At 39.9% G+C, this 27,068-nt stretch overlaps 1 protein-coding gene across 4 annotated transcripts in view; it reads right to left on the bottom strand.

Annotated features, from left to right (window-relative positions):
• The window catches only part of tpk1 (thiamin pyrophosphokinase 1), an 80,885-nt gene extending 60,055 nt beyond the window's left edge, over positions 1-20,830 (bottom strand). Inside the window, exons 1-3 of one of the 4 annotated variants that reach the window (XM_040044324.1) lie at positions 20,742-20,830; positions 19,207-19,367; positions 13,093-13,167 (exon numbers count right to left, since the gene is read on the bottom strand). In XM_040044324.1, the coding sequence (XP_039900258.1) occupies positions 13,093-13,167; positions 19,207-19,315 (184 nt within the window). In that variant the 5' untranslated portion in view covers positions 19,316-19,367; positions 20,742-20,830. The other 3 variants (XM_040044325.1, XM_040044323.1, XM_040044322.1) reach the window with 3 other exon arrangements.
• Positions 20,831-27,068: the final 6,238 nt, after the last annotated feature.

A 27,068-nucleotide genomic window follows, 5' to 3' on the forward strand; every position in this document is an offset into this window, starting at 1 on the left:
TGAGTCTAACTCTCCTCACCCTTAGCTCTTAAAAAGCGACAACGCAGATGCATTTGCACTGATGTAAATAAGACGCTTATACTGAAGGTACTGCTTTTATTCATAACCTCCACCACCTGCTGCCAATGTTTCACGTCAAGAAATGATTGGAATGTAAATGACTCATTATCTCTGACAGAGAGCAAAGGCTGAGAAACTTTTCAAATGACAACTCCTTGAAAAACAGAAACTTTCCTTTAAGACCGGTGACAGACTGTAAAGCTATCAGTCATTATCTGTGTATAAGTGTGTGCACACACACACAGACACTGAATAATTTTCAGACTTCACACAAATTTGAGAACAGTAACTTCTGTCTGTCAGTTGTTTTTTTGCAGCTCTGTCTATATTGCGCTCCATTTAAGCGTACAAACACATGTGGTTACAATAAATCTAAAAGCCTTACCAACATCAGAAAAATGTTTCAAAATGATGTATTGTCATTTGTAGCAATGATTATTACATGCAATAGCGTGGCTATATTTATTTTACTTGTAGTGATCCGGTAATCTCGACACGTTCTTTCTAAGTTGTAAGAAAAAGAGCTGCCAGTCCGTCACTCAGTAACACTTTAGAGCCGGAGACTTCTCCTAGACAATACTTGTTTAGATGTGCAGTACTTCCAGTACTGTCTAAAAGTCGATTTTAACTTTAAATGACTTTAAAATGCAAATAGAAAATTTTATAAAAGATTGTTTTTAAAGTACAACTTCCTGCCTGACTTAAAATAAGGACAGTTTACAGCGATGAGTTAAAAAAAAAAAAAAAAAAGCAATCTCATAAAATAATAATAATTGAGCAGTTGTGTAACAGCACAAAACCAAAAGCTATGTATTTGTTAAGCAAGCAAGAAACTACCGGTTCTTAACAAGTGTTAGCATGACTCTGCTCAATAGGCGACCAGTTAATTTGTTATATTTACAGTTTAAATAGGTTAATAGGTTAAATAGGTTAAAATAGGTTAAAAAATAACATTTTGCTGCAAATACAATGATTTCTTGGTGAATGATCATCTTGCAAGAGGTGTTTGCAGACACATAGACAGTGATTTGGTGTATTATATTGAGAATGTTTGCATGTTAAATGTCAACTGATGTAGAGTCCTGAAATATACAGGGAGTGCAGAATTATTAGGCAAATGAGTATTTTGTCCACATCATCCTCTTCATGCATGTTGTCTTACTCCAAGCTGTATAGGCTCGAAAGCCTACTACCAATTAAGCATATTAGGTGATGTGCATCTCTGTAATGAGAAGGGGTGTGGTCTAATGACATCAACACCCTATATCAGGTGCGCATAATTATTAGGCAACGTCCTTTCCTTTGGCAAAATGGGTCAAAAGAAGGACTTGACAGGCTCAGAAAAGTCAAAAATAGTGAGATATCTTGCAGAGGGATGCAGCAGTCTCAAAATTGCAAAGCTTCTGAAGCGTGATCATCGAACAATCAAGCGTTTCATTCAAAATAGTCAACAGGGTCGCAAGAAGCGTGTGGAAAAACCAAGGCGCAAAATAACTGCCCATGAACTGAGAAAAGTCAAGCGTGCAGCTGCCAAGATGCCACTTGCCACCAGTTTGGCCATATTTCAGAGCTGCAACATCACTGGAGTGCCCAAAAGCACAAGGTGTGCAATACTCAGAGACATGGCCAAGGTAAGAAAGGCTGAAAGACGACCACCACTGAACAAGACACACAAGCTGAAACGTCAAGACTGGGCAAAGAAATATCTCAAGACTGATTTTTCTAAGGTTTTATGGACTGATGAAATGAGAGTGAGTCTTGATGGGCCAGATGGATGGGCCCGTGGCTGGATTGGTAAAGGGCAGAGAGCTCCAGTCCGACTCAGACGCCAGCAAGGTGGAGGTGGAGTACTGGTTTGGGCTGGTATCATCAAAGATGAGCTTGTGGGGCCTTTTCGGGTTGAGGATGGAGTCAAGCTCAACTCCCAGTCCTACTGCCAGTTTCTGGAAGACACCTTCTTCAAGCAGTGGTACAGGAAGAAGTCTGCATCCTTCAAGAAAAACATGATTTTCATGCAGGACAATGCTCCATCACACGCGTCCAAGTACTCCACAGCGTGGCTGGCAAGAAAGGGTATAAAAGAAGAAAAACTAATGACATGGACACCTTGTTCACCTGATCTGAACCCCATTGAGAACCTGTGGTCCATCATCAAATGTGAGATTTACAAGGAGGGAAAACAGTACACCTCTCTGAACAGTGTCTGGGAGGCTGTGGTTGCTGCTGCACGCAATGTTGATGGTGAACAGATCAAAACACTGACAGAATCCATGGATGGCAGGCTTTTGAGTGTCCTTGCAAAGAAAGGTGACTATATTGGTCGCCGATTTGTTTTTGTTTTGTTTTTGAATGTCAGAAATGTATATTTGTGAATGTGGAGATGTTATATTGGTTTCACTGGTAAAAATAAATAATTGAAATGAGTATATATTTGTTTTTTGTTAAGTTGCCTAATAATTATGCACAGTAATAGTCACCTGCACACACAGATATCCCCCTAAAATAGCTAAAACTAAAAACAAACTAAAAACTACTTCCAAAAACATTCAGCTTTGATATTAATGAGTTTTTTGGGTTCATTGAGAACATGGTTGTTGTTCAATAATAAAATTATTCCTCAAAAATACAATTTGCCTAATAATTCTGCACTCCCTGTATTCCTACATAGCTTTGCCAGTGGTCAGAAAATTGCTTGAGGAGCATTTATTTGGTCAGACAGTCAGCTGACATGTGCCTGATAATCCCCATTTAAAGGCATTTTATACATGATACGGTGTGGCCATGCTGAAGTAAACTGAATTAGCATCAGCCCTTAGGACCAGGTTGGACCAAATGCCTGTGACTCACTGGCTAATTTTCTATGGTTGTATTTTTTTCCCCTCTAAATTGTCACTGTGAAGGCCTTTGCTTCATTTCTGCATGTCAAATACTCAGAAAGTGAGTTCTCCTGTTTTAACACTGCTATTCTTGACACAAATCCTTTAGAGTCAGAAATGTGCATACAACAGATTTCTCAATGTCCCATTTGTCTTCATCACAGTAAATGGCTCAAGTGGGTAAACCGAACTTGAGAAAGATTATCTCTCCATCTGTACTCTATCCGCAGGCAGTAAAATCTAATTACTGTTATTCTGTTGTTTGAAGAAGACCACAAATACAACAATTAACTCATCTTCTCCTTCACATCAGGGCATTTGAGTCTAACAAGCTCATTCACATACATGATGTCCAAAAGGCATGATGTTAAATATTAAGTATTACTTTTTACATTATTATTTTTAGTTTATATAATTTCAAAGGAAAGAGTGAAGGAGTGCTATGCTAAAGTTCGGGCAGAGTTCAAGCTTTCATAACTTTTATCAAGGTCTCAGACCTTTATTACTCTGTTAAGGCTATGGCTTAACAGAGTGTCCTTTTACCTTGTTCAAAAGCTAAAAAGACATAGGATGCAAATTTCAAAGTTATACATAGTGCTTAGACCTTGTCCTATCAATCAGCAGTCATGGGTTCCTCTAAGCAGCTGCCTAGCATTCTGAAAATAATTGATGCCCATAGAGAACAGACGAAAAATGGTTTTGGGGTAGCCACTTGCTCATTTAATAATCCAGTTAAGAAATAGAAATTAACAAGTATGTGGAGGTCATGCTAAGATCTATAAGAGAACTTTCCAAGAAAATTGTTCACAGGATGAGCAGAATGGCAAATCACTTATTTCTCCAAAAGAGGCCTTGAAGAAGATTTTGAAGCCTCTGTAGTGGTGGTGTAACAATCCTAATGTATCTTGGAAACAGGGTCTGTGGACTGATAAAGTTATAACAGTTTTGTTGTTTTTTCTGTATTTTTGAAGTAGAAACACATTTGGATTTTTAAAAAAAGGCTGAAGAAGTTTGGTGGAAGCATATGGATAAATTGTCTAAGGAGCTTGGAAAGAAAAGCGTCTGGACTTGTTTAAGTTGCTTGAAGACGTTTCATCTCTCATCCGAGAAGCTTCTTCAGTTCTGAGGGTCAAATGGTGGAGAGTCCCAGATTTAAACCCAGTGGGAGTTTCCCCCCAAAGAGGGACAAAGGACCCCCTGATGATCCTCTACCTAATCACATGAGCCGAGGTGTGAAACTGGGTGTGGGTCACAATCAGCCAGGGTTTCGGGTGAGCTCATTGTGAAACCTGGCCCCACTCTATCATGTGATTTCCTGAGGTCAGGTGGCCCAGGATGTGAGTGGGTGTTAAGGCATCTGGGAAGGGTTCTCAAAACTGGATTATAGATGGCAGACAGTTGGTGTCGTAAACCACCACCTCTGTTCAAAGATGGTCGCTCACAGTGGACATGAATGGCTTCTTTCACTCCTCTTTCAAACCATCTGTACTCTCTGTCCAAAATGTGAACATTGGCATCCTCGAAAGAGTGACCTTTGTCCTCCAGATGCAGATGAACTGCTGAGTCTTGTCCTGTGGAGGTGGCTCTTCTATGTTGTGCCATGCGCTTGTGAAGTGGCTGTTTGGTCTCTCCGATGTAGAGGTCTGGGCATTCCTTGCTGCACTACACAGCATACACCACATTGTTAAGTTTGTGTTTTGGAGTTTTGTCTTTGGGATGAACCAGTTTTTGTCTGAGCGTGTTGCTGGGTCTGAAATGCACCAGGATGTCGTGCTTGGAGAAAACTCTCCTGAGTTTCTCTGATACACCGGCTACATAGGGGATAACAATGTTGTTGCGTCTGTCTTTCTTATCCTCCCTCGCTGGTGTGTGGTCTTCTTTTCTGTGCATCTTTGCTGACTTTATGAACACCCAATTAGGATAACCGCATGTTTTGAGTGCTTCTTTTACATGCGTGTGTTCCATCTTTTTTCCTTCAGGCTTAGAGGGAACATGTTCTGCCCGGTGGTGTAGGGTCCCAATTACTCCAAGTCTGTGTTCCAGAGGGTGATGGGAGTCAAACAGGAGGTACTGGTCTGTGTGTGTGGGCTTCCGGTAAACTTCAATGTTGAGGTTGCCATTCTCTTCAATGTGCACAGCGCAGTCCAGGAAAGGCAAACAGTCATCCTTTGTGTCTTCCCTGGTGAACTTGATGTTTTTATCCACAGCGTTAATGTGCGCAGTGAAGGATTCCACTTCTTGTGTTTTGATTTTGACCCAGGTGTCGTCTACATATCTGTACCAGTGGCTGGGTACTCTTCCTTTGAAAGAGCCAAGAGCCTTCCGTTCCACTTCTTCCATGTAAAGGTTGGCTACAATAGGTGATATGGGGGAGCCCATGGCGCAGCCATGTTTTTGTCTGTAGAAGCCCTCGCTGTATTTGAAATATATAGTGGTGAGGCAGAGGTCTAACAGTGTGCAAATCTGATCGGGTGTGAAGTCGGTCCTGTCTTCCAAGGAGCTGTCTTCTTGTAGTCGTTTTCTGACAGTCTCCACGGCCTCCATGGTGGGTATGCAAGTGAAGAGAGAGACTACATCAAAGGACACCATGGTTTCATCTGGATCCAGGGTAAGTTTCTGGACCTTATCGGTGAAGTCGGTGGAGTTCTTGATGTAATGTGGGGTGTTCCCCACAAGAGGTGCCAGGATGGTAGCAAGATGTTTCGAAATGTTGTAAGTGGCTGAGTTTATGCTACTGACAATGGGTCTGAGTGGGACACCTTCTTTGTCGATCTTAGGAAGTCCGTAAATGCACAGTATGGCATCCCCTGGGTAAAGCCGGTGATATGTGAGGCGGTCAATGATTTTGTCCTTTTCAAGGTCTTGAAGGCAAGCTATAGCTTTCTTCTTGTAGCTGCTTGTGGGGTCTCGCTTCGTATGTATTGTTGTCACTGAGGAGAGTAGTGATCTTTGTGGTAATCAGTTATGTTCAGGACCACGGCGCACCTTCCCTTATCAGCTGGTAAAATAGTGATGTTGTGGTCTTTTTGTCAGGGAAGCGACGGCCTTCTTTTCTTGTAATGTGAGGTTAGACGGCGGAACTTTGGCACTGGAGAGGGTGGCTGAGACTTTCATCCTGATTCGCTCTGCTTCTGTCAGTGATAATTTATTAATCTGTATGGCGGTTTCTGTGGCTGTGATGAGGTCCACTATAGGCAACTGTTGTGAAGAAATGGCAAAATTGAGTCCTTTGGCTAATACTCTCTTTTCAGGTTCAGTGAGATTCCAGTCTGAAAGGTTCTTCACCCATTTTTACTGACTGTCCTCAGGTGTGTGTTCTTCTCTGAGTTGTGTAGGTTCAGACCAAGGAGTGAGTGTTCACATTTTGGACAGAGAGGACAGATGGTTTGAAAGAGGAGTGAAAGAAGCCATTCATGTCCACTGTGAGCGACCATCTTTGAACAGAGGTGGTGGTTTACGACACCAACTGTCTGCCATCTATAATCCAGTTTTGAGAACCCTTCCCAGACGCCTTAACACCCACTCACATCCTGGGCCACCTGACCTCAGGAAATCACATGATAGGGAGGGGCCAGGTTTCACAATGAGCTCACCCGAAACCCTGGCTGATTGTGACCCACACCCAGTTTCACACCTCGGCTCATGTGATTAGGTAGAGGATCATCAGGGGGTCCTTTGTCCCTCTTTGGGGGGAAACTCCCACTGGGTTTAAATCTGGGACTCTCCACCATTTGACCCTTAGAACTGAAGCTTCTTGGATGAGAGGTGAAACGTCTTCAAGCAACTTAAACAAGTCCAGACGCTTTTCTTTCCAAGCTCCTTAGACAACGATGACCTGGATGACTGAGAACCTTCACAGACATATGGATAAATTCATCCATCATCCTTTGAGCTTGTGTTTAGTCCAGTGAGTGGCACAGGAAATAATTCATTGGCAGAGCAAAGAATGGATTCATTCAAAATCAGCAAATTTTGTAATCAAACTTCATATTGTCTAAAAATGCTGAAAAAAGGATGAAGAGGATGGCTTCTATAACAGGAAAATCATCCTCTAAAGCCCACCAATCGACTATCTAAAGTGGGGCGACTCTTTAGGTAAGACATGACTGAAAGTCTGTGGATAGACATCCAAAAAGCAGGGCATCCAGGGAACAAGCATGACACACAACTAGAAGCCTTTTGTAGTGAATAATAATAGAAAATCCTTCAAAAAGGAATCAAAAGACTCTTATCTCTACAAAAAGTGCTTACAAGCTTACCAAAAAGGAAGTTATTGTATACTCGCAATGTGCTGTGAAAAAACATTTGCTTTAAGGTTGTTTTTTTTTTTTTTTTTGGGGGGGGGGGGGGGGGATTCTTTGTATTTTTTATTATTTCAAACTGTGAAAGCCAGAAATAAAAAAAAAATATGGAGAAAAAAATAAGAACAATTAAAATATTAAAGAATTCAATTTGGAAATCAGGCCACCTTTGACTCGCTCAGACTCACAGTAAGAAAAATGCTAGGGACCCAAACGTCTGGATGCCACTGTAGATCTCTCATCATTCCTGATGGCAATATGTTGTGAGCTGAGTGGGGACAGCAGAAGAAATGAAGAGGAGATGACCTTGTAAATAAACTACTGACTCTAATCCCTCCCTGCAGGATTCCAAGCCATCCTGACTTGTCATTCACTCTGCACTTCCACACACACGTAACTAAACCTGTAATTTTACTAGGTTTTTGACAAACTGTGGTGCTGCTTTAGGTATGATGTGGAAACACCCACATACGCTCATGTGTGACTGTGCTATAAATGTATATTTATATATTGTTATATTGTACATACAGCAAGCCTGTATTGATGGGTTTTTGCTAGGAAGATTAATACCTGTCAGGTTGGGGCTTTAGCTCTGTACAGGAGAGGGCAAACGGTCACGACGAGTGGTGAAAAGATTATTATCCTTATTATGATGCCTCGACACCCTCACTTCATCTATCATACCACCTCCCCCCTCCATATTTCACCCTGTCCTCAGATCCACTACGCACCCCACACCTTTCCTCAAATATGATTGATTCCCTGCACGACCATCTCATTTTCTATAACTCAACTCTGATACTTCTTACACTACTCTAGCCTTCCCTTTATTACTCTAGGTGGTAAATCTTCAAATCTTTTTATGCCCATCCGTCTTTGAAAGTCTTGTTGGAATATTTGGAGCTCCAACCTTGCTAATGGCTTCTCTCTTTGAATTCTCCACATACCTATTAGCTCCATCTGATGTGTTCATAAATGCTTCTTACTGGCAAGGCTGATATTCCTGATGGGTGATGTTCGCAACCTTCAACTTTAGTAAGCTGCTCAATGTCATCAAATGATTGATTGATGCACTTGTAGCCAACTCAGGTCAGTTTTGTTTTGCAGACAGGGTCACCTTCACTGAATCACCTTGATTTGCTAAACTGCTTGTTTGTGTTGCTGTTCAATGAGCAAGTGAGGGATCTCAAAGCAAGTAAATGCGTGACTGAGTGAATGAGTGAGCGGGTGACTGATGATGAGTGAAAGGTTGGGTTGGTGAGATAAGCAGGTTGATCTCACTTCACAACATTACACTTGGCACCAGTAAATGAGTTTCCCCTTTGATCAGCTTTGCGCTCTTGTAGCCTCCATCGCCGCTGTGCTCCCTGCTGCTCTACCTCTCCCACAGGTAATGAGGGGTGGGGGGGCCCAGGGGCACCAGATCAGAGGACCTGAAAGTGTGTACATGTTTGTGAGATACACCAGATGTTTGTGTATGTAAGGGTGGAGACTTGGCTATGATGCCTCCAGGTGAACAACCATTTGGAGAGTGGCTCACACTCAGACACGCTCATGCACACGCAGGCATCTGCTTAGCCAAAAACAAAATTAAAAATGCATCGCACATCAAGCATGGGATGATAAACTTGCCACAACTGTGTTTACCATTGAACCATGAGAGATCTGAGAAGCGCCACTCACACACAATCATCATCTTGTCAAAACTTGTTGAAGTCCCAGTGTGCACTGCTGCCAAGACCAAAACTGATCAAAACTCCTTTTGTGTTCAAGAGAGCCTCACAATTTGACATCAAAACCACAGCATTGGTTTTGGCACTTCAGAAAGCACCCAAAATCACTTTTTTCATCAAAGTAACACTGTCTTAGCACAACCAAATGCACAAATCATTGCATGACACAATCAAGCCGCATCATGTTTTCAGCTGCTGCCAAATGGTGCACTTGCTCTGTTTGATGATTTTTATGATTCTTGCATCCGTCATACAGCAGAGAATTGAACGTGATAACTAACAAAATTGTCACTTTGCAGCTGTGTGCCCCACCAGGTGAGGCTGCAGTTTAAACACATGTCAGTCAGTCTAATGACTTACATAGTCAAGACCCTGAACCTAACCTATTAGATGGACACCAAAGATTAGTGTCAGCATGTTCTCCTAGGTTACAGGAAAACAGAGTGCAGTGAAGATGCGGTCATTGCTATACTATTTAATCCCTCTATTTGTGTTACATTTTCAAGTAATTAAAAACCTCTGGCCATCAAAATGTAATCAGAAGTGTGAAGAAAATTCTCTCAAGACATTCAACAGATTAATGAAAATTTAATGGGATAGACAGCTTTTTGGGTATATATGCACTCATAATGTATATTTTTTCTTTATACAATTATATAGAACTATAGACATATACAAATATTGTTTCTAATGTTGTTTTGTTATGCATTTACCTAATCACCTTACCTTCTCCCTCAAGACCCCCCCCCCCCCCCCACCCCAAAAAAAAAAAAGAAACAAAAAGAAAAGAAAAGTAATCTTCATCATGTTGGGTAGCAGGCAGGTTTTGGTGTGAAATCTCATCAGGAAGATTGGTTTGTCTTGTGTTATTAAACACTTTTCACAGGTTCTCTTATGCAAAAGCAAAAATCAAGCGAGCAACATATTTCTTACTATACAGCTGCTGTGCGATGGATAAAGCGGAGGTGCCTCTTGGGTTTTTGCTAAGTTGATAAGAATATCAAAGCCATGTTCATTAAAATTCCACCTGAAGTGGTTTCAATCACACGTTTGCCTTCAAAGTTATTTTGTTTACTAACATTCCTCCATGACTGCGTAAGTTTGCTAATTACATTATTTCATATATTAGCGTACGGTTTTATTGTATTTTCAGGTGATCATCAAAACTGAGGGAAAACCAGTGATCCAGCTCAAATAAATGAGAATTTTAAAGTTATTCTAGTTCTGAGCGGTGCTGTTTTTGATCAGTGATTAAAAAGAAAAATAAATAAACAAAGCTATAGGATGTAGGTTATCATGACACTGCCTGGTTTATATATTTAATACATCACAGTCAGCTAGCATAACTCTATGCATCAATGCATCTAATAAACAACACCTTAGGGAGTCTGAAGCTCTACTTTTGTTCAAAAATCTATTTTTAATCTTTTAACAACTAGTCTTACACACATATTTTCTGAGTTTCTTTTTGTTTTATACTCTGATAAAGTGACTCAGACTATTCATGGAGTCCTTGCATGTCCCCTAGTTACCACAAGGAAGTGGCTGGAATCTAAGAGATTTCCTTGGTCCATAAACTACCAGCAAACTTGTGACCAGCAGGTTGCTGATGTGAAAGTGACTGAGCACAATTCTACTCATCTTCAACAACAACGATCAAAATGCCCTTGGCCATAACTGCTTTTCTGAGTGTGCTAAAGTGGAGCCATTCAGTGAGCTTGTACTGTGCAACTACTCTGTGTTTGAATAGGATTGTACAGCCCATTCTGCATTAAATTTTCTGCCCTTTTCACAGAAGTTTGAGTTATTTGCAAACATTATATGTGTAAGCAAGATTTTCACAGGAGTGAGAAAACCTTTAGGGTGATATATAATGGCAGTTCCCTAAATGAATGGCCTTTTAGAATTTCACATTTGACAATGCTCTGTACTCATACTAACATCTTGGCATTGATGAAAAACACCACAGGATTCACGTACTCACATTGCAGGCCTAGTGATAGACTGGCGACCAGTCCAGGGTGTACCTGCCTTTCACCCATTTCTTTGTAATTTACAGTCTGGACTGTACAGACAAATAACCAGACCTTACTTGCCTTTTAATAAGCATATATATCCTACAGGGTAAGGCTCTGACTTTGTGTGTACGCATGCACCAAGCAACACTTCAGAGTATCTAGCCTACTTGGAATCTCCAAGTGGTATCCTGGTCTTTGGTTATGAGTATATAATTGAGAAATACTTATTTATTCCTCTGCTGACTTTGCATGTTTGCTCACTTCCAAAGACACAATCTCTAATTTTTATTGTAGTTTAATTTTAATGGAGACATATGGAATATCAATCGAGAATCCAGGGGAAAAAATACATTACATATAAGTTATACATTGATTTTTTTTTTATGAAAAAAGCATTTTATCCCCAAGAAAAACAAGACTTAGTACTTGGTGGAAAAGCCTTTGTTGGCAAACAGATATGAGATGTTTCTTGCAGTTGGTCACTGTATCAATCTCACGATGGATTTAGGCCCACTCCTCTTTGCAGAATTTCTCTAAATCTTTTAGGTTTCTTGGCTGCTGCTTGGCAATTTGAAGTTCCTGGTATCTCTACAGGTTTTCTATAGGACTGATGTCTCAAGACTGGTTAGGTCACTCTATGATCTAATTGCACTTCTTCTTTAGTCACTCCTTTGCTGGCTTGGCAACAAAGGAATTGCTTTTGGGTCATTGTAAAGCTTGATTTAGACTTCTAAGGGAAATACACATCCAGACTTGCATAGTAACGAGAAACTCCTGCCATCCCTACACTGCAATCTTCCACCCCATTCAAGACAAGGTATCCGTTGACCTGACATGTAGTTATATATTATCGCAGGTGCACTTCAGGTTATGTAGAAGGTTGCAGCATGCAGTTAAAACGGGATTCCGGTTATGCTGTAAATTACAACATTCATTTTCTGGCTGAGGAAAAGACGTTTTTATCCATTGGTCACTCGATCCAATTAAGCCAAAAGCCCAAATGCATAGTGTTTCCTCCTCCATGCTTGACTTTGGGGATGGTGCTCTTTGGGTCATACTTAACATTTCTAGTGCTCCAAAGGCTTCTTGAGCAGGGGTGACTTGCAGGCACTGTAAGTTTCAATCCATTAGCATAGTGTATCATCAGTAATGTTCTTGGTGACTCTGGTCCCAACTGCTTTCAGGTCATTAACAAGCTTGGCCTGTGTAGTTTTGGGCTGATCCACCACCTTTCTCTTAAATCAACCTCACTTGATCAACCCTCATGCAAGATCCTGCATGGAGCGCCAGACAAACATCCATGCCAGAATCCAAGGCATTATCAAACCAGCCACCAAATGTGAGGGCTCCACCAGACCAAGCTAGACACCTTCACAAGGTTAGGCAGGTGTTGTGGCTGATGTGCATATGTTCTTGTTTGATCACAGGTATTTAAGAAATGACAGCCATTGTAGTACTTAGCGATAGTGAGCATAATAGTCTTCAGCTCAACTAAGTTTTGCACTAAAGTCTGTATTGCTTTTCTGCTCTCAACTTATCCTCTGTGTGTCTGAAGAGCACAGCCCCACTCTCATGCAAACAGACAGTGACAAAGAGAGGAGAGAACGGAACAGAAAAGCAGTCAGACACAAATCAACACTCACAACTGGGTTACAAGTGACATCCCTTGCCTGTATCCGTGCTCCTTACTATCAGACATAATTACTGCCAGAAATTCCATTACTGAAATTAACAATAGTTTAATTTATTTTTGAATAATTTACTGTCCACCAGTTCATTCATAATGGAAATGCCCTTTTTTTAAAAACACATTTTGTTTTGATTGTAATAACTGTTTAACTAATTCAGCTAAAGAAGTAATCAAAAAAATAAATAAAATGGTACCAATGCAGAAAGCAGAAAGGAAAAGGAAAAGGCAGAGAGTGGGGAAGGAACACTTTCAATGACATGGCAGAGTGAAGGCTACACAGACTAGAGAGCACAGTATGACAAAAAACAACTGGGGAATACATGTTCGGTGCAAATCAATGCAAATGTGATATAAGTGCTGTAAAAGGGGCTTGTCTGTTGTCTGATCTATATTTGTGATGTGTGAGAAATGTACCTTTACTCCAGAGGATATGTAGGTGGTCCTTATCCAGCGGCTGGTTCAGTATGATCAGACAGATCCTCTGTTTGCCTGAAAGGAACAGACACAAGGAAAAGGGGAAATGTGTAAATAATAAACAATCAGATAGAAAACACAGACGACTGATGGAGCATAATCAGTAACACGTAGCAAAATAGCAACGCTAGAACATGTCATTACTTGCATGTTCAAATTAATACCTTTAAATCCAGACTGGAGACTACTGTTTGTGGCATTGAATATATTTAAAAAAAAAAAAAAATAAAGCAGCAATAACAAGGTTATTATAAGGCTCCACAAAGGAAAGAAGAAAATAAGAGAGAAGATTAAAAAATGAATTCATTTCAAGCAAGTCTTGGTTTCTTGAGAGATCAAAATTGGTTCCCACTCGATCCAATTAAGCTGCAAAGGGTTTGTTTGCAACAGCAGAAGATAACAAAACCTAACACCACTACGAACAGTGTGCATCCAGCTCAGACAGTGATTTCCCTTGATTATACTGCCTTTAATCTCTTTAATCAGGGTCACAATCAATGTCTGGATACCTACCATTTGTTAAAGAAAAATAAAGAAAATCAGTACCCACACTTGCACGCATTTCATTTTTTGCCATTTAAAATCTTTAACCTTAGTTGCATATCATACATGAAAACAAAGCTAAACCTTTTCTGTCATCCTCATCTCTCTTTCTTATCAGTGTACCTCTACGTTTCTTTGTGAAAGTCTCTCTCGTGGTGTTGCTTTTCATAAACCCATTTCTTCCCTGAAGCTCCCATCAATCTCGCTTCTAGCTTTTCTTTGCTCTGCTGCTAATGCAGATCCCCTGACTAATACTTTAGAATTGTCATTTATCTATCTGCAGGAAATGGGAAAAAATGGAAACAGTCATTGACAAAGTAAAAACAGAGCTGCTAGAAAAGCTTTAATGGACCAAAGACTAAAGCACAACCTTTCTTCTCCTCACCATCGCACTTTTCATGCTCATTTATCTTTCGCTCTCATGTCTGCTCTTATAAATGCTTTCCCATCAATGTTTAAGGCTTTCTTTTATAACAAAGCCAAAATGCTACCTGCAACTTGAAACACCACCTTGCGATTACTCTCTCCTAAAGCAAATTTATGTAAATTCCATAACTGCGAAACAAGAAATATCCAGTAAAGCCTGTATCCCTCCCAGTTTCCCCAGTATGGAGGAAAAAATGCAAAAGCATAGAAAGAAAATATATATATATATATATATACACTTCAGGTTTCATCATCAATTTCTCACAGCAAAATGTGCATCACCTGGGAAAAACAGCTCTTTTTTGGGGGGGATTTTGGACCCTCAGGTATAAAAAGTGCATTTAGGCTTGGCTGAGAAAGTGTGGAGAAATAAAATGTCCTTTGGGTTTGTGACTTTGTTGCAGCAGTGGGCTTGATGTTGTTAAAAAGTTCACATCACTAGAAGGTCATTTCCAATCCAAAAGCCAAACCCCAGCCGGCTATGGTAAAAAGTCGAGGAAAGGAAGAGAGGATAAAGAGGCGACACAAAGGAGGGGGGAAAGAGAGGACGATGCACGGGCGGGGGTAGGTGAGGTGGAGAAAGAGGAGGAGAAGATTTGTCAGTCTTGTCTCTTAATTGGCTGGAGGTGTACAGAGAACAAAAGGCAAACTCAACCAGCCGTGACTTTTCAGATAACCCTTCGACACACAAACACTCACCTTCCTACCCCACCCCCCCACACACAAACAGACACACACAAGAGGAGGCGCGTGGCCTTTCCTGCACTCCGTTTCAAAGAAATGTCACCTTGGGATTCTCTTAAAAGTGCCAGACAGCATAAATACTACAAACACGCGTGCACACGCGCGCACACACACACGTACAGAGTATCCAAAACACATAAGCTAGCACAAAGATATTCCAGAAATAAGTATTTATAATTAAAATGATGAAATTTAAAAGGCTAACTGTGCACACTAGGGATTTTAAAATGCAGACATCCAGGGGCTGTTCTTATATCCTCCTCAGAGAGTCTAGATGAGCATTTCCTCCAAGAGATTAAACTAAGGAAGCCATATAAATATATCCTAAAAGTGTATCGCTATACTGTGCACTTGGGTAAAAAAAATGTATGATGCTGGGAATCTCAGGCACATCTTTCACCTTTAATAGCAAGTGACAAATTTATCCACAAAATTATAACACCGGGGGTGTATGTGATTTGTTGCTTCCGCATCATTCTGCGGATTATTTGCACACCCAGAGAAATCTCTAGCCTAAATCTTGGATTTGTACAGTGAGCAAATGCAACATTGCAGCCTGTAACGCTTATCTAACATGCTTGAATAAACATTTGTTTCAATGAATGCTTCAAAACTGCTGATAGCTTCCTGACATGAGTGAGTGTCTCTTGACTGATGTCGGTCTCCGTGCGTTACTGATTTTCAAGCTGTACACAAATAGAAAATCAACAACAGTTCTGTCTTCCTGCGTTGCACAAATAATGCACGTGTGTGAGAATGTCAAGTATATACAAACATACCCTGTGCACACAAGCATGCTGCAAAAGTACGCATCTGCAGTTGAACAAGATGATTGTAGTGCTTTAGACAACAATAAATGAGATGTGACTCAAATGTGCTTTAATGTGATAAATATTTTGATCAAATATGCTAGATAATTCATTGGAGACCATCACAAGTTGAAAGAGTGCCTTCAAATTATTTATTTCGTATGTCAATGGCAAAACTACAAACTGGGTCAGTTTAATGGAGAGAAACAGCGAGTACGTGCTGAAAGGCAGAAAGCTGCGAATATGCACTCATTGCCCACTATATTAGCTTCTTAACATGAATATCGAATCAGCTAATCAAGTCAGGCATTCGAGATGACCTGCTGAAGTTCAAACTGAACATCAGAATGAAGAAGAAAGGTGACTGAAGGGAGTTTAGACAGTAGAAGTTCATAAAAACACTGCCTGGTCTGGGTCTGATGAGACGCCTGATCACTCCTTAGTATCAAGCGAACATTGTTTAAACACCACAGACTCGTATTGTTGCCGACCAAGTCCATCCCTTAATAACCAGTGTATACCAATCTTCTGATGGATGCTTCCAACAGGATAAGACATCCTGTCACAAAACTCAACTCTACTCAAATGGCCTCCACAATCATCAGATTTCAGTTGAATAGAGCACCGAAGGGATGTGGTGGAACGGGAGATTGACATCATGGTTGACAAATCTGAAAAATTAAAGCATTTCTGAATCCAAAAGGGGGTCCAATGTAGTACTAGTGAGGTGTACCTAAAGAAGTGGCTTGTGAGTGCACAGCTCTTTATCATAAGACACTTTTAAAACAACTTCTGTAAATATCATAATTGTTGTTTTCAGTCATACTCAAGTCAATTAAAGTTAACTTACTAATTACTTTAGCTCAATTGAGTACAAGCTTGAGATTGTGATCTGATTTAAATCCCTATATTTAGCTCACTCTCAATATAACTGAGAGACAAACTATAAGCATGCAGCTTAATCGTAACATTAGCATTAATAAATGCTCAGCCTAGAGCCAACACAGTAACTGATGAACAGAGGCAAGCAAACAGGTTTTTGTTGTTGTTGCTTTATTCAATTAATATCAGCCTATTTATAGCAAACTGTAGCTTTGTTAAACTGTAAATTAAGTTCCCATTTTCAGTTAAACCTTCATTTCCTTCTGTTTCTTACCTTATTGCTAAGAATTTCACGTTCATACAAAATAAACCCAGTAGCGCTTTTTTGAAAACAGTTCTTGACATCCCAGCTTGTTTTTCTTAGTCCACGTTCTTGTTTGGTGATGCATTTTTTACATTCCACTCTATGAACTGTGAGGCATACACAAGAAGAGAGACCAGCAGTATAGCTATCCAAACAGTAGCAGGTTGAAGTAGAGTGGTTATAAAAAAAAAATGACAACATTTCAAGAAATGACTCCAAGAATGCAACAAATGCCACAGAGCACCAAGACTGATTAAAAGGACGATTTTTCTAGGACTCAGACCTCAGATTCATCTTATCAGTAAAACTACACACAGTGTGTACCTGTGATAGTTAGATGCCAAGGAATCCAGAAAGGATGAGAAAAGCCAGACCTCAGACAGTGCTCAGCATATCGTGGATATCGTGGATATAACATTTTATCATATCTTTCATATCTTTCTGTGGAAGAATAATATTTCTAACCTGGGTCAAATTTTCATAAAATGTATTAACTCACCACCAATGACCCGAAATATACTCTTCTACTCCATTATGTTATATATTGCTTTATAAAGTAATCCGTGGTTCACTGAAACAGATGCAGCAAACATTTATTGAAACACAGTATAAGGTGAATACAACTCAAACTAACTTGAAAGTTGATATTTGCCATGATGACTTTTATTCTTCAAAACAGCCTGAACTCTCTTAGGCAAGCTTTCTTCTTTAAGTAGTCTTCGTGAATCTTTCTCCCGGCTTCTTGAAGGTCGTTTCAAAAGGCTTTTATTCTGCTCTGTCAAGGTGATCCCACACTGCTCCAATAATTTTGAGGTCCCGGCTTCTACATAACATATTTTCCATCAGGTATTGTATGTTATCTGACTGTACATTCCTATTTCCATCAGTTTCGACAAGATCTTAAACACTACTGAATGAAAGGCAGCTCAAACCATGACAGAGCCATGACAATTCTTAATTTTGGCTTTCAGTTGTTCAGTTTCCTTAAACTTTTTAAGAGCAAACCGCACACCATGCTGTAATATGCCAAGTTTATGTTTAATAGCTTTTTGGAATTCACCTTTTTAAGGCAAAAATATTATTCTATGTCTGTCAAACTGAGTTATCTTTGGCATTTTTCATGGACTGAACTAAACAAATGGAAACAAATGTGTGTGTTATGTGTAGACACAACACTGATTCATTCTTTAGGTAGGTAACAAAAAAAAATGGCTGGCTCCTTGGATGCAAAACATGAAGAAATGAGGGGAACCCTCGAGACTTTTGCACAGTACCGAACTTTTGCAAAGCTTCTTTTCCATTTCTGTTCATGTGGTCAGTAAGGTGGATTATTCTACTTTGTGTTCCTGGTTAGGTCAAAGCACGGTATTAACAGTGGAATTCACGGTAGAGCTGTTGCAGCTGACTGCATTAGATTTTAGCTAATAAAATGAGTACAGTTGTCAGGAATTACATGGAACTAATAAATGTAACTCGAGCCTGAGGAAAGTACAAGTGTCTGCTGTCTGTTCTACAGGCCAAACTGTTGTACGATCCCGTTGACCTTTACAGGTCTGGTAATAACCTGCCCTTCGGCTCACATCAGCTTTCCTTCCTCGAAGCTCATACCACCAGAGAGCTCACATAAACCTTGACCTGAGAGCAGTGGCTAAAGGCAGATATAACCAGCTTCCTTCTCAGGTCTGTAGGGCAGCCAGCCATCTGGAGAGTTTCTTTTTTAGGAGCATCACTGGGTACAGAATATGTCAGATTATCGTTAGGGTAATGAATTCTATTGTAAAGTGTTAACTTGCCTTTGGAAATGAGATAATAAATGTGCTATGTACTGAACTTAGACACATTTAATATGGATCTAAACTGTTTTGTTGGAACAAGGAGAATTTATGTGATGTCAAGCATTTCATTCAGACGCAAAAAAGATTATTAGATTTTAGAAAGATCAAACTTAATTAAACCACCCCTTTAAAGCAAAAACATCAAAAACCCCTTTCAGAAAAAGAGAAGGGAAGGCATGTCTCATACATATGTACACTGTTGTCATGAAAGTGCAAGTGATTTGTTTTTGAGTTCTAATTCCCCAAAGACCGTGTGTCGGAGTGAGTGGGAGAAGCAGAGGGAGGAAGACAAGTGTGACAGTGATGCGAGTAAGCGTGAATTTTGATCAGATGCATTGAGATCGTCTGTGTGTGGGTGGGTGCCCCACACAAGAGTATAGTTTGTGTATGACAAAACAACAACAACAACTGAAAAAAAGAAGACATATGCATCTGTGCATGAACCTTCAGATTTGATTGATTGTGTGCATGTGTTTTTCTGGTGAGGGAATGTGAGTTTGAAAGGCAGTACCTGAGGGCAGCAGGCAGTCCAAAGGTGTCATCTTTTCATCCATGGCTAGGATCCACAGCAGCCTGTCTTCAATCAGTCGACTCACTTGGACTTGAGGAGAACAGGGCATATGTTGCTGCTATTCTTCCTTTTGTCCGTCTGTTTTCTACTTTTATTCTTTGCTTGTAAGTCGACAAAGAAAGAAAGTCATTTAAATGTCTACCTCTGACCGGGCTTGTACTGAACTATTAATTCTCCCTAAAACAAGAAAACTGATTAAAAATACAAACATCCACATGGAAGCTATGCAACTTCAAGGTTTACACACATGTTTCAAGACACAATACCGACACAACAGGGTTGCAACTAATAATTATTTTTCTTTGCTAATATATCTGTCTTCTTTGACTGATGGGTCATGTGGACTTGGCTGAAAATGTAAAAACCCATTGTCAAAATTTTCAGCAAATTTGCCTCAGTCTTCTTGTTTATGTCAATAATCTTCTGGTTTAACAACAATGACAAACTGATGTGATGATTTTTTTAAAATTTACTTGCTGATTAAATTAATCAATGAATCAAACACAATACCTGTGAAAAATATAACACCATCTGTATACTAAAGAGGAACTAAAGTTAAAAATGGAGCCCAGGTAGTTAATGATTGACTAATCTGTTAACAGAAATCTTAACACCCAACCTTTTTTCTCAAATGTGTGGCTCTTGCATATCTGATGTGACAGCAAACTGAATATCTTTTGGGCAGGTTGGAATGTTTGAAGGTCATAATATATGACAGATTCATTAAAGGAAAATTAAAAGCTGTGACTCTGTAAACTGTACTTTATATGAAAAAAGAAAGTACCGTAACAACCCTGTAGATAACCAGGGCATATAAAAGCCCAAAAAGGCTAAATACTCCTAAAACCTCACGAACCAGCTGATGACAGCACTAAAACAAATATATACTTCACCTGGATCTGCTCACCTTCCAGCTTTAGCAACCAAAGCAGAGCAAACTACGAAAGAAACCCAAGTGCAGCAGGGTTTAATGATGATTATAGTACTCTGAACTCAGCTGAACCATTAACAGCTAGCCCTCGACAACGATCAGACCCTCCCCTCACGGTGGACTCTCAAAGATATAGTGCAGGCAGTTTTTTTTATTTTCTCTTTCTAAAATGGATTTGTTGTTTAATAGTGGGCAGTTTTCCTGTCTTTCTCCCTCATTTCTCTCTCTCTTTAATACTCCATACACACTCTGGACTCAATGAAAGTACATTGCATCGTCTCGTTACCTCTTTAATACTAACCGACAAAGACAATTAGCTCTTGTCACATATTAACACAGCCCTTCTCTTAAGTGCTCGACCTAAAGATCGTTCATTCATTTCCACAAGCATTTCTCCCACTTCACGTGCAACACGCGACGAAGAGAAGTCCTCCCGTCACAGACACAACAGTCCGACTTCAACAAAAGCGACACATAAACACTCTGACTTCACACTGTGACGCTATCAGTGCTTTACTTTGAAAGAAATCCTTTATACACTCACAGACTTAAGCCGCTTCCGCCATTGATGGAGTAAACAGTCAACGAGAGGGAAGGATGCGTGCAGAGAGGGGAATGAACAGCGGCTCGTGTTTGTTATGGTGACCCCTAGAGGCCAAGCGTGGAAATGGCGCTTCTTTGTGCTCTCAAATGGGAATTCTCCAAGGTAGTCCCAGGGTTTCTTAAGGAAACCTGAACAATTATAAATAATTTAACCTGACAGTTTGATTTATTTCTTTTTTCATTTTTTTTTACTATATAAGAGGAAATAACTGCTGTTCTCTCTCCTTTAAGTTTACCTGCACTATCCATGCTATAAGGACAGCGAAAAGATAATAACTACGCAACAAAACAGCTGTGTTTTTCATTAAAGATGGCAAAACAAATCACATGCAAAAGCTTGCTGTGCTGTCATATTGTGTTTACATGTGGCGTTATATGTAAAATTTAAAAATGTTAAAATGTCGGGGACCCCTGAAGCAAATCTGCACTATTGTCAACGACCCGTGCTTTAGTTTAATGAAGCATTAATAGTCTGACATTTACATGCTTCATTGATTTAGCAGGTGTAGTCCTGCTTTAAGAAAGTACAGCATTGTGGTGGATTAACCCGTATCCCAGTGTCTTTATCATGCTGCCATTCAAAGGTAGACATGAATAATTTTGAAAATTTGAAACATTTACATCAGTTCTCATGTCTTTATGAGATGTATAGCAAGATATGATAAAACATTTCTGTTTTTTAGGTTGTTTTTCTGGCTGTTAAGGTTTCTTAGACATGTAGATTTATTGGTTTAGTGGTTAAGTAGGTCAGGGTAATTGAAATAATGCTTCAACATTAATTTATAGCAACCAGTTACACCCACACCCTATCACTTATCTTTCCCTCTGCTGTTCTCGTAGACAGGGGCACCGAATCTCACACTTGCTGTACAAAAAAAAATGCACAAGCAAAACACAGAAAGGTAAACACACAAAACAAGCACACATACACACACGAATGCGAGCAACAGACTGATGGTGTATGCCTCAGATATCTCCAGACAGCAGTAGAAGCACTGTAAAGTGAGCAACCAAATCTTTCTCAAGGTGAAGCCACTCCAGAGGCTCGTTAAAACAAACGTTGTCTCATCAATCAGCAGTTGTTCTGTCTCCCTGACACGCTGCACATGCAATGTACACACTCGCAGTTTTGCACAAACATGTATGTGTAAGTCACACGCACGTGCACACATGTGCTACGGGAAGTCATTCATTCTGTGGGCATGCATTATAAATGCATCTATGAATAAATTCCTGGCTCAGTGCATTCTTCATTGGAAAGGATTTCTTTTACAAGCCTACACCCACTGAATGTTTGATCAGATTTCTCTTTCACAGTGCATCCATCCAACCAATCCGCCTCGTTCTTGGACATCAGTCTTTCCAATATTTACTACTATTTCCCTTCCTTCCTCGTTTAGCTTTTTTTTTTTTCCTGTTTAAACTTTTTTTTTGACCCTACACTTCCCCCTCTGAAACACTTTTACTGCTTAGAATTCCCTGATATTTTTTTAAGCTTGACTATTTGTAGGTAGTAACAAAAAAGTGGGTCAGTGGTGAACTAGATAAAGATGACAATGCAGCCACTTTCTCATGAGCAGTTGAGGTGCGCGGCTATAATGAAACGGGTGATTGATGGACGCTGAATATTTAACAGCTGACGCTACACTGACAACTTTTCTGTCAGTCATTAGAAACTCAGCATGTCACCAACCTGGCACTCTTAGCTCAGATTGTAAAGAAGGCAGGGATTGCATTCTTTAAAGTTTATTTCAGAGTTGACTGCCAATCTCAGGATTTCCAGTGATGGCAAATAAATCTGTTTTTTTCTGGATTTGGAAGAAACGTTTAATGCAATGGCCTCCTTTGTATTGTACATATATATTGAGAAGCTCCACCTGCATTGTAAGAAAATTCATGAAACATTTTTAAATGAGCAAACACTCCAGTCAGTGACTACAGTTTAAAATGACATACTTAAACAGCACAAAGAAAATTAGCTCCATCTATAATTTATACAACAGAAATATGAACAGATCTATTCTTCTGAGTACCCTCATCATTTTATCTCTTGGTTTCCTTCTACGTCTTGTTTCATATACAATATTTAATACGATTTTTAATCTAGACTTCGACCAGTCCATTCTGTAACCCTCAATTTCTTCTTTTTGAAGCATTCCTTGGTAAATGTGCCAGCGCTTGTAGGATCATTATTCTGCTGAAAAGGTCTCCTTCCAGCTCAGCATCAGCTCTTGGACAGATGGCCTCACATTATCTTCAGACACTTTTTGATACAATGAAAAATTCATTATTGAGCCAATAACAGCAAGCTGCCCAGTCCCCGAAGCAGTAATGCAACCCTGAAACATAAAATTTCCACCACCATGCTTAACAGTTGGTGTAAGCTATATTTGGCTTGCAACACACTTTTCTATTGTTAGTGTGGCTAAACACACTGTTTAGAGCACATTATTCCAAAGACCCTGCTTTTGTTCATTAGCAAACTAACTGCATTCCCCAGTAGTTTAATGGCTACAGCTGCACAACGGACCTAAAGATCCTGTAATGAAAATTTGGGTTTCTTGGAGAATTATGTTGCGTCTGACAGGAAGCTCTTTGAGTTAATTTGCTGGGACAGCCATTCTTTGGCAAATTGGCATTTGCTTAAAATTGAGAGCTCTTTTAGATCTTTTTTTTTTTAATTATTGTAGAAAAATATCTTTTGAAATCTCTTACTTGTCCCAGAGGGTTATTTAGCTCTTGGCATGATGGCAACCAATTTTCAATACTTAAGAGAAAGACTTGAGTAAGACAGATTTCACATGCAGCTCCTGACCGATGTCCCTGCTATTCTGAGATTTTACACATCAAAACATCACTCAAAAATAATAATAACCCAGTCCTTCACAGATCTTGAAGTTAGGTTAATACAATCACAGATTAACTATATTGCTTGTTTGAATGTGTTTAGGAGGAAAGACAGGTCTTAGAGAAGCGATTGTTACTCTCCATCAGTCTGGGGAGGGTTATAAGACTATTTCCACACATTTGAAGTTCATCATTCTATAATAGGAAAGATTATTCGCAAATGGAAAACATTCAAGACAGTTGCTAATCTTCTCAGGAGTGGATGCCCCAGCACATTCACACCAAAGTCAGACTTTTCTCTGAGCAATGTTCAGAGAATTAGTAAAAAAAACCCCAAGAGCTACATTTCACTCTCTAAAGGCCTCAGTTAGCGTGTTAAATGTTAAAGTTCATGACAGTAAAATTAGGAAAAGACTGAACAAGTATGGTGTTTTTGGGACTGTTGCCAAGAAGCCTCTTCGCTCTAAAGGAAGATGGCAAATTTGCATCCGAACAAACCACAAGACTTGTGGAGCAATGTCTTTTGGACAAATGAGACCATATAGTAGAGATGTTTGGATGTAATGCACAGTCCCACACTTAGAGACCAAAAACTTCATATCAGCATAAACACCATGTGCCAAGTGTCAAGCAGGCTGGTGGAGGGCTGATTATCTGAACATGTTTTAGACCTGGGATCTTTATAGTGATTGAGTCAACAATGAACTCTTCTGAGTATCATTATTATCAAATGTGAGGACATCTTATTTATTTACTTAAATTACATGAATGATTTCTGAATGAATTTAGCAAAATGTTACACCATTTCTGGGGAGGGGTAGGAAACAGGAGAAGGATGCAGATTAAGTAATCTGTAGTTTTCTACATGTTGACATGTGACATCACAGAGTCCTTTAGCTGTAAATGAAGATATAACTGATTCATTTACAGCATGAAGCTCACAGCTGGCACATCATGTAACCTCAGAAAAAAAAAACACCTTTTCTAAGAATCCCTGTGATTTTCTTTCTGCTACTTTGCAAGGCAGGCGAATATCAAAATCTTGTATCACATGCAATTTAATCATCACGTTTCTTTTTACAAGATATTGGTTTTCTTCCAACTATCTGGCAAAGAGCGCTGTTGACAGTTTCTCACCTGCAAAACCGAGCGAGGCAACGTTTGGTTGTAAAACGCCCGTGATGGCTGCCGAAGCAGAAACGAGCATGCTCTGTCATTCTTCTCTCAAATTATTACCTGCTTTCAGATATTATGGTGAGGAACTGCTGTGGACTTTCTGATTTCATTTTCTCCTCGAGGTCACATCATGCTGAAGAGACTGTGTTTGTCTTTAGTTCAATTTAATATCTCTTATCAGTGGATACATGGGTCATAATAATGCCCCTTTGCCCCTCGGCAGAAAACACCTGTTATTCTAGCAGATAATGAAACTGAAAAGGAGAGACACTAACTGACATGCAAATCCAGACTCTCTCCCCCTCGCAGGCACTCTCTCTTCCTTTAATATTCCCTATCATTACCTTTACTTCTTTCTGTCATTTTTCTTTCGCTTGTTCTTTTTTCTTCAGTAATATGCTTTCTCTTTGTCTCTCTTTTATTCCTTTTTATCTGTCTTAACCTCATATCCCAGCTGCCTTTTTCCTTTGCCGGCTCTCTTTTGTCTCTTCCTTTGCTTTCAGCTTTACTTCCCTTCATTGTGCCTATCTGCTCCTTTTCTGTCTTGCTGTGGGGTTTTGTACTCGTGCAACATTTTACTTCACCTATAATGATTTCTTTTTTATGGCAGATAACAACTCAAACAAGAAAGTTCAGGTTACTCAAGGGATATTACAGCTTTGCTCAGTTTGGGGTCAACTCCTCACATACTGGCTCCTGTTGATGAAGTTGTAGGAGAAATGTGCATCTGAATTAGGGCTAAGTAGGCCATATTTCATCTTTATCTGCCAATTATGATGACCCATTTTTTTGTTAGAAATGAACAAGATAGGAGAGTGATGCAGGACAGACTTTTTTTTCCACTTGTGCCTATTGTGGAATCTGATGCCATGGTCAACAAAGGTGAAAAAACAACACAGTTCACTGCATCTCTCTTGGATGAATTACTCTCCTAAAGCTAATAAATATCCCCCAGTGGAAAAAGACTGAGTCTAAATTACTTGAGGTACACCCGAGCTCTGAGGAATGGGTCACTGAGAACAAGGAGGGCATATTACAGGTGACTGGCTGCTCTTACATGGGCAGGGTGGGTATTATCGACTACTTGGCAGCTTCTTCCCTCTGGCATCACCTTGCTGTACTTAATCCTACAGAGGCTTCCTCTCATATATCCAGGGGAGGACTTTTCCCCCCCTTTTTTGTCACAATATCATTGCCTAAGGGCTGGTGTCTCTCACCTGCCTGTTCAGAAGCAGCATGGATAAAGACCAAGCATGAGGTGGCATCATTCCAGCAGCTATAAACTCATATGTTTTGAGCAAGCCAAGATGTGTGCTCTTAGTGAGTACTGGGACTGAGGTCTGAGTGTGGACATTTTTTTTTCCACATGTAAAGCCAAAAATGACCGCCCTGAGTTATTAATAACTCATGCCTCTGATTCTACACATCTGCCCTGAGGGGCTGGTACCCACTGAGGTATACATTAGCTCGTGGTGTAATATGTACAGTGAGGTTTAAAGAGGAAAAGGGCAGTAGAAGTCTATCATCTGAAAAATTTATATTTTCACTTATACGGACTGAGACAGACTTCTGCAAAGGTCGGTATCACAGTCAGAGCACATCATCTGTCGCCTAAGGGTTAGAAAACAAACAAAAAACAGAGATGACCACGTTTGGACTGACCTCCCAGAAACTTCTGGAGGTGCTCACAGGGGAGCTTCTGAGGGCTTTGCCAGGTGCTGTGAGAAATGATACAGATGGTGCCTGGCGATGCCACGGGGGAGGAGATTTCTGATTTCCCTGCAGTGCAAATACCAGTTGAAACTGGGGTTTGGCACAGGGTAATGGAGGCAAACTCTGAGTGTATGGGTTATTTTAGACAGATGCCGAGGACAGGGTTTCTCCACAGCATGTGTTAGGGTCGTGAAGGCACATTGGTCTTGATGAAAAGTTCATAGCATAACCTGTATTTGCAACAAACACCTTTTAATACTTTGTCAAAAATTGCTACACATACAATATATCTAATATTGACATTTCTTTATTATTTTCCCTAACTGAAAGTAAAGTTAATGTTTGTCAATATGTCATAAGTTAAACACCTTGCATGGACCACCAGTGGCAGGAGGGCACCAGCTCTCCTTCGGAGGTCAAAAAACCTGCACACGGCTGTAATTTCAGAAAATAGCTGAAAAGTGTTGCACAGTTTAACTGTGTAGCTTGACTGCCTACAGGTTACACGTATTTGTACTTGCTCAGTGCTTAG

The sequence above is a fragment of the Simochromis diagramma genome, unplaced genomic scaffold, assembly GCF_900408965.1.
Source record: "Simochromis diagramma unplaced genomic scaffold, fSimDia1.1 OVJJ01000602.1, whole genome shotgun sequence".
Taxonomy (NCBI): Eukaryota; Metazoa; Chordata; class Actinopteri; order Cichliformes; family Cichlidae; genus Simochromis; species Simochromis diagramma.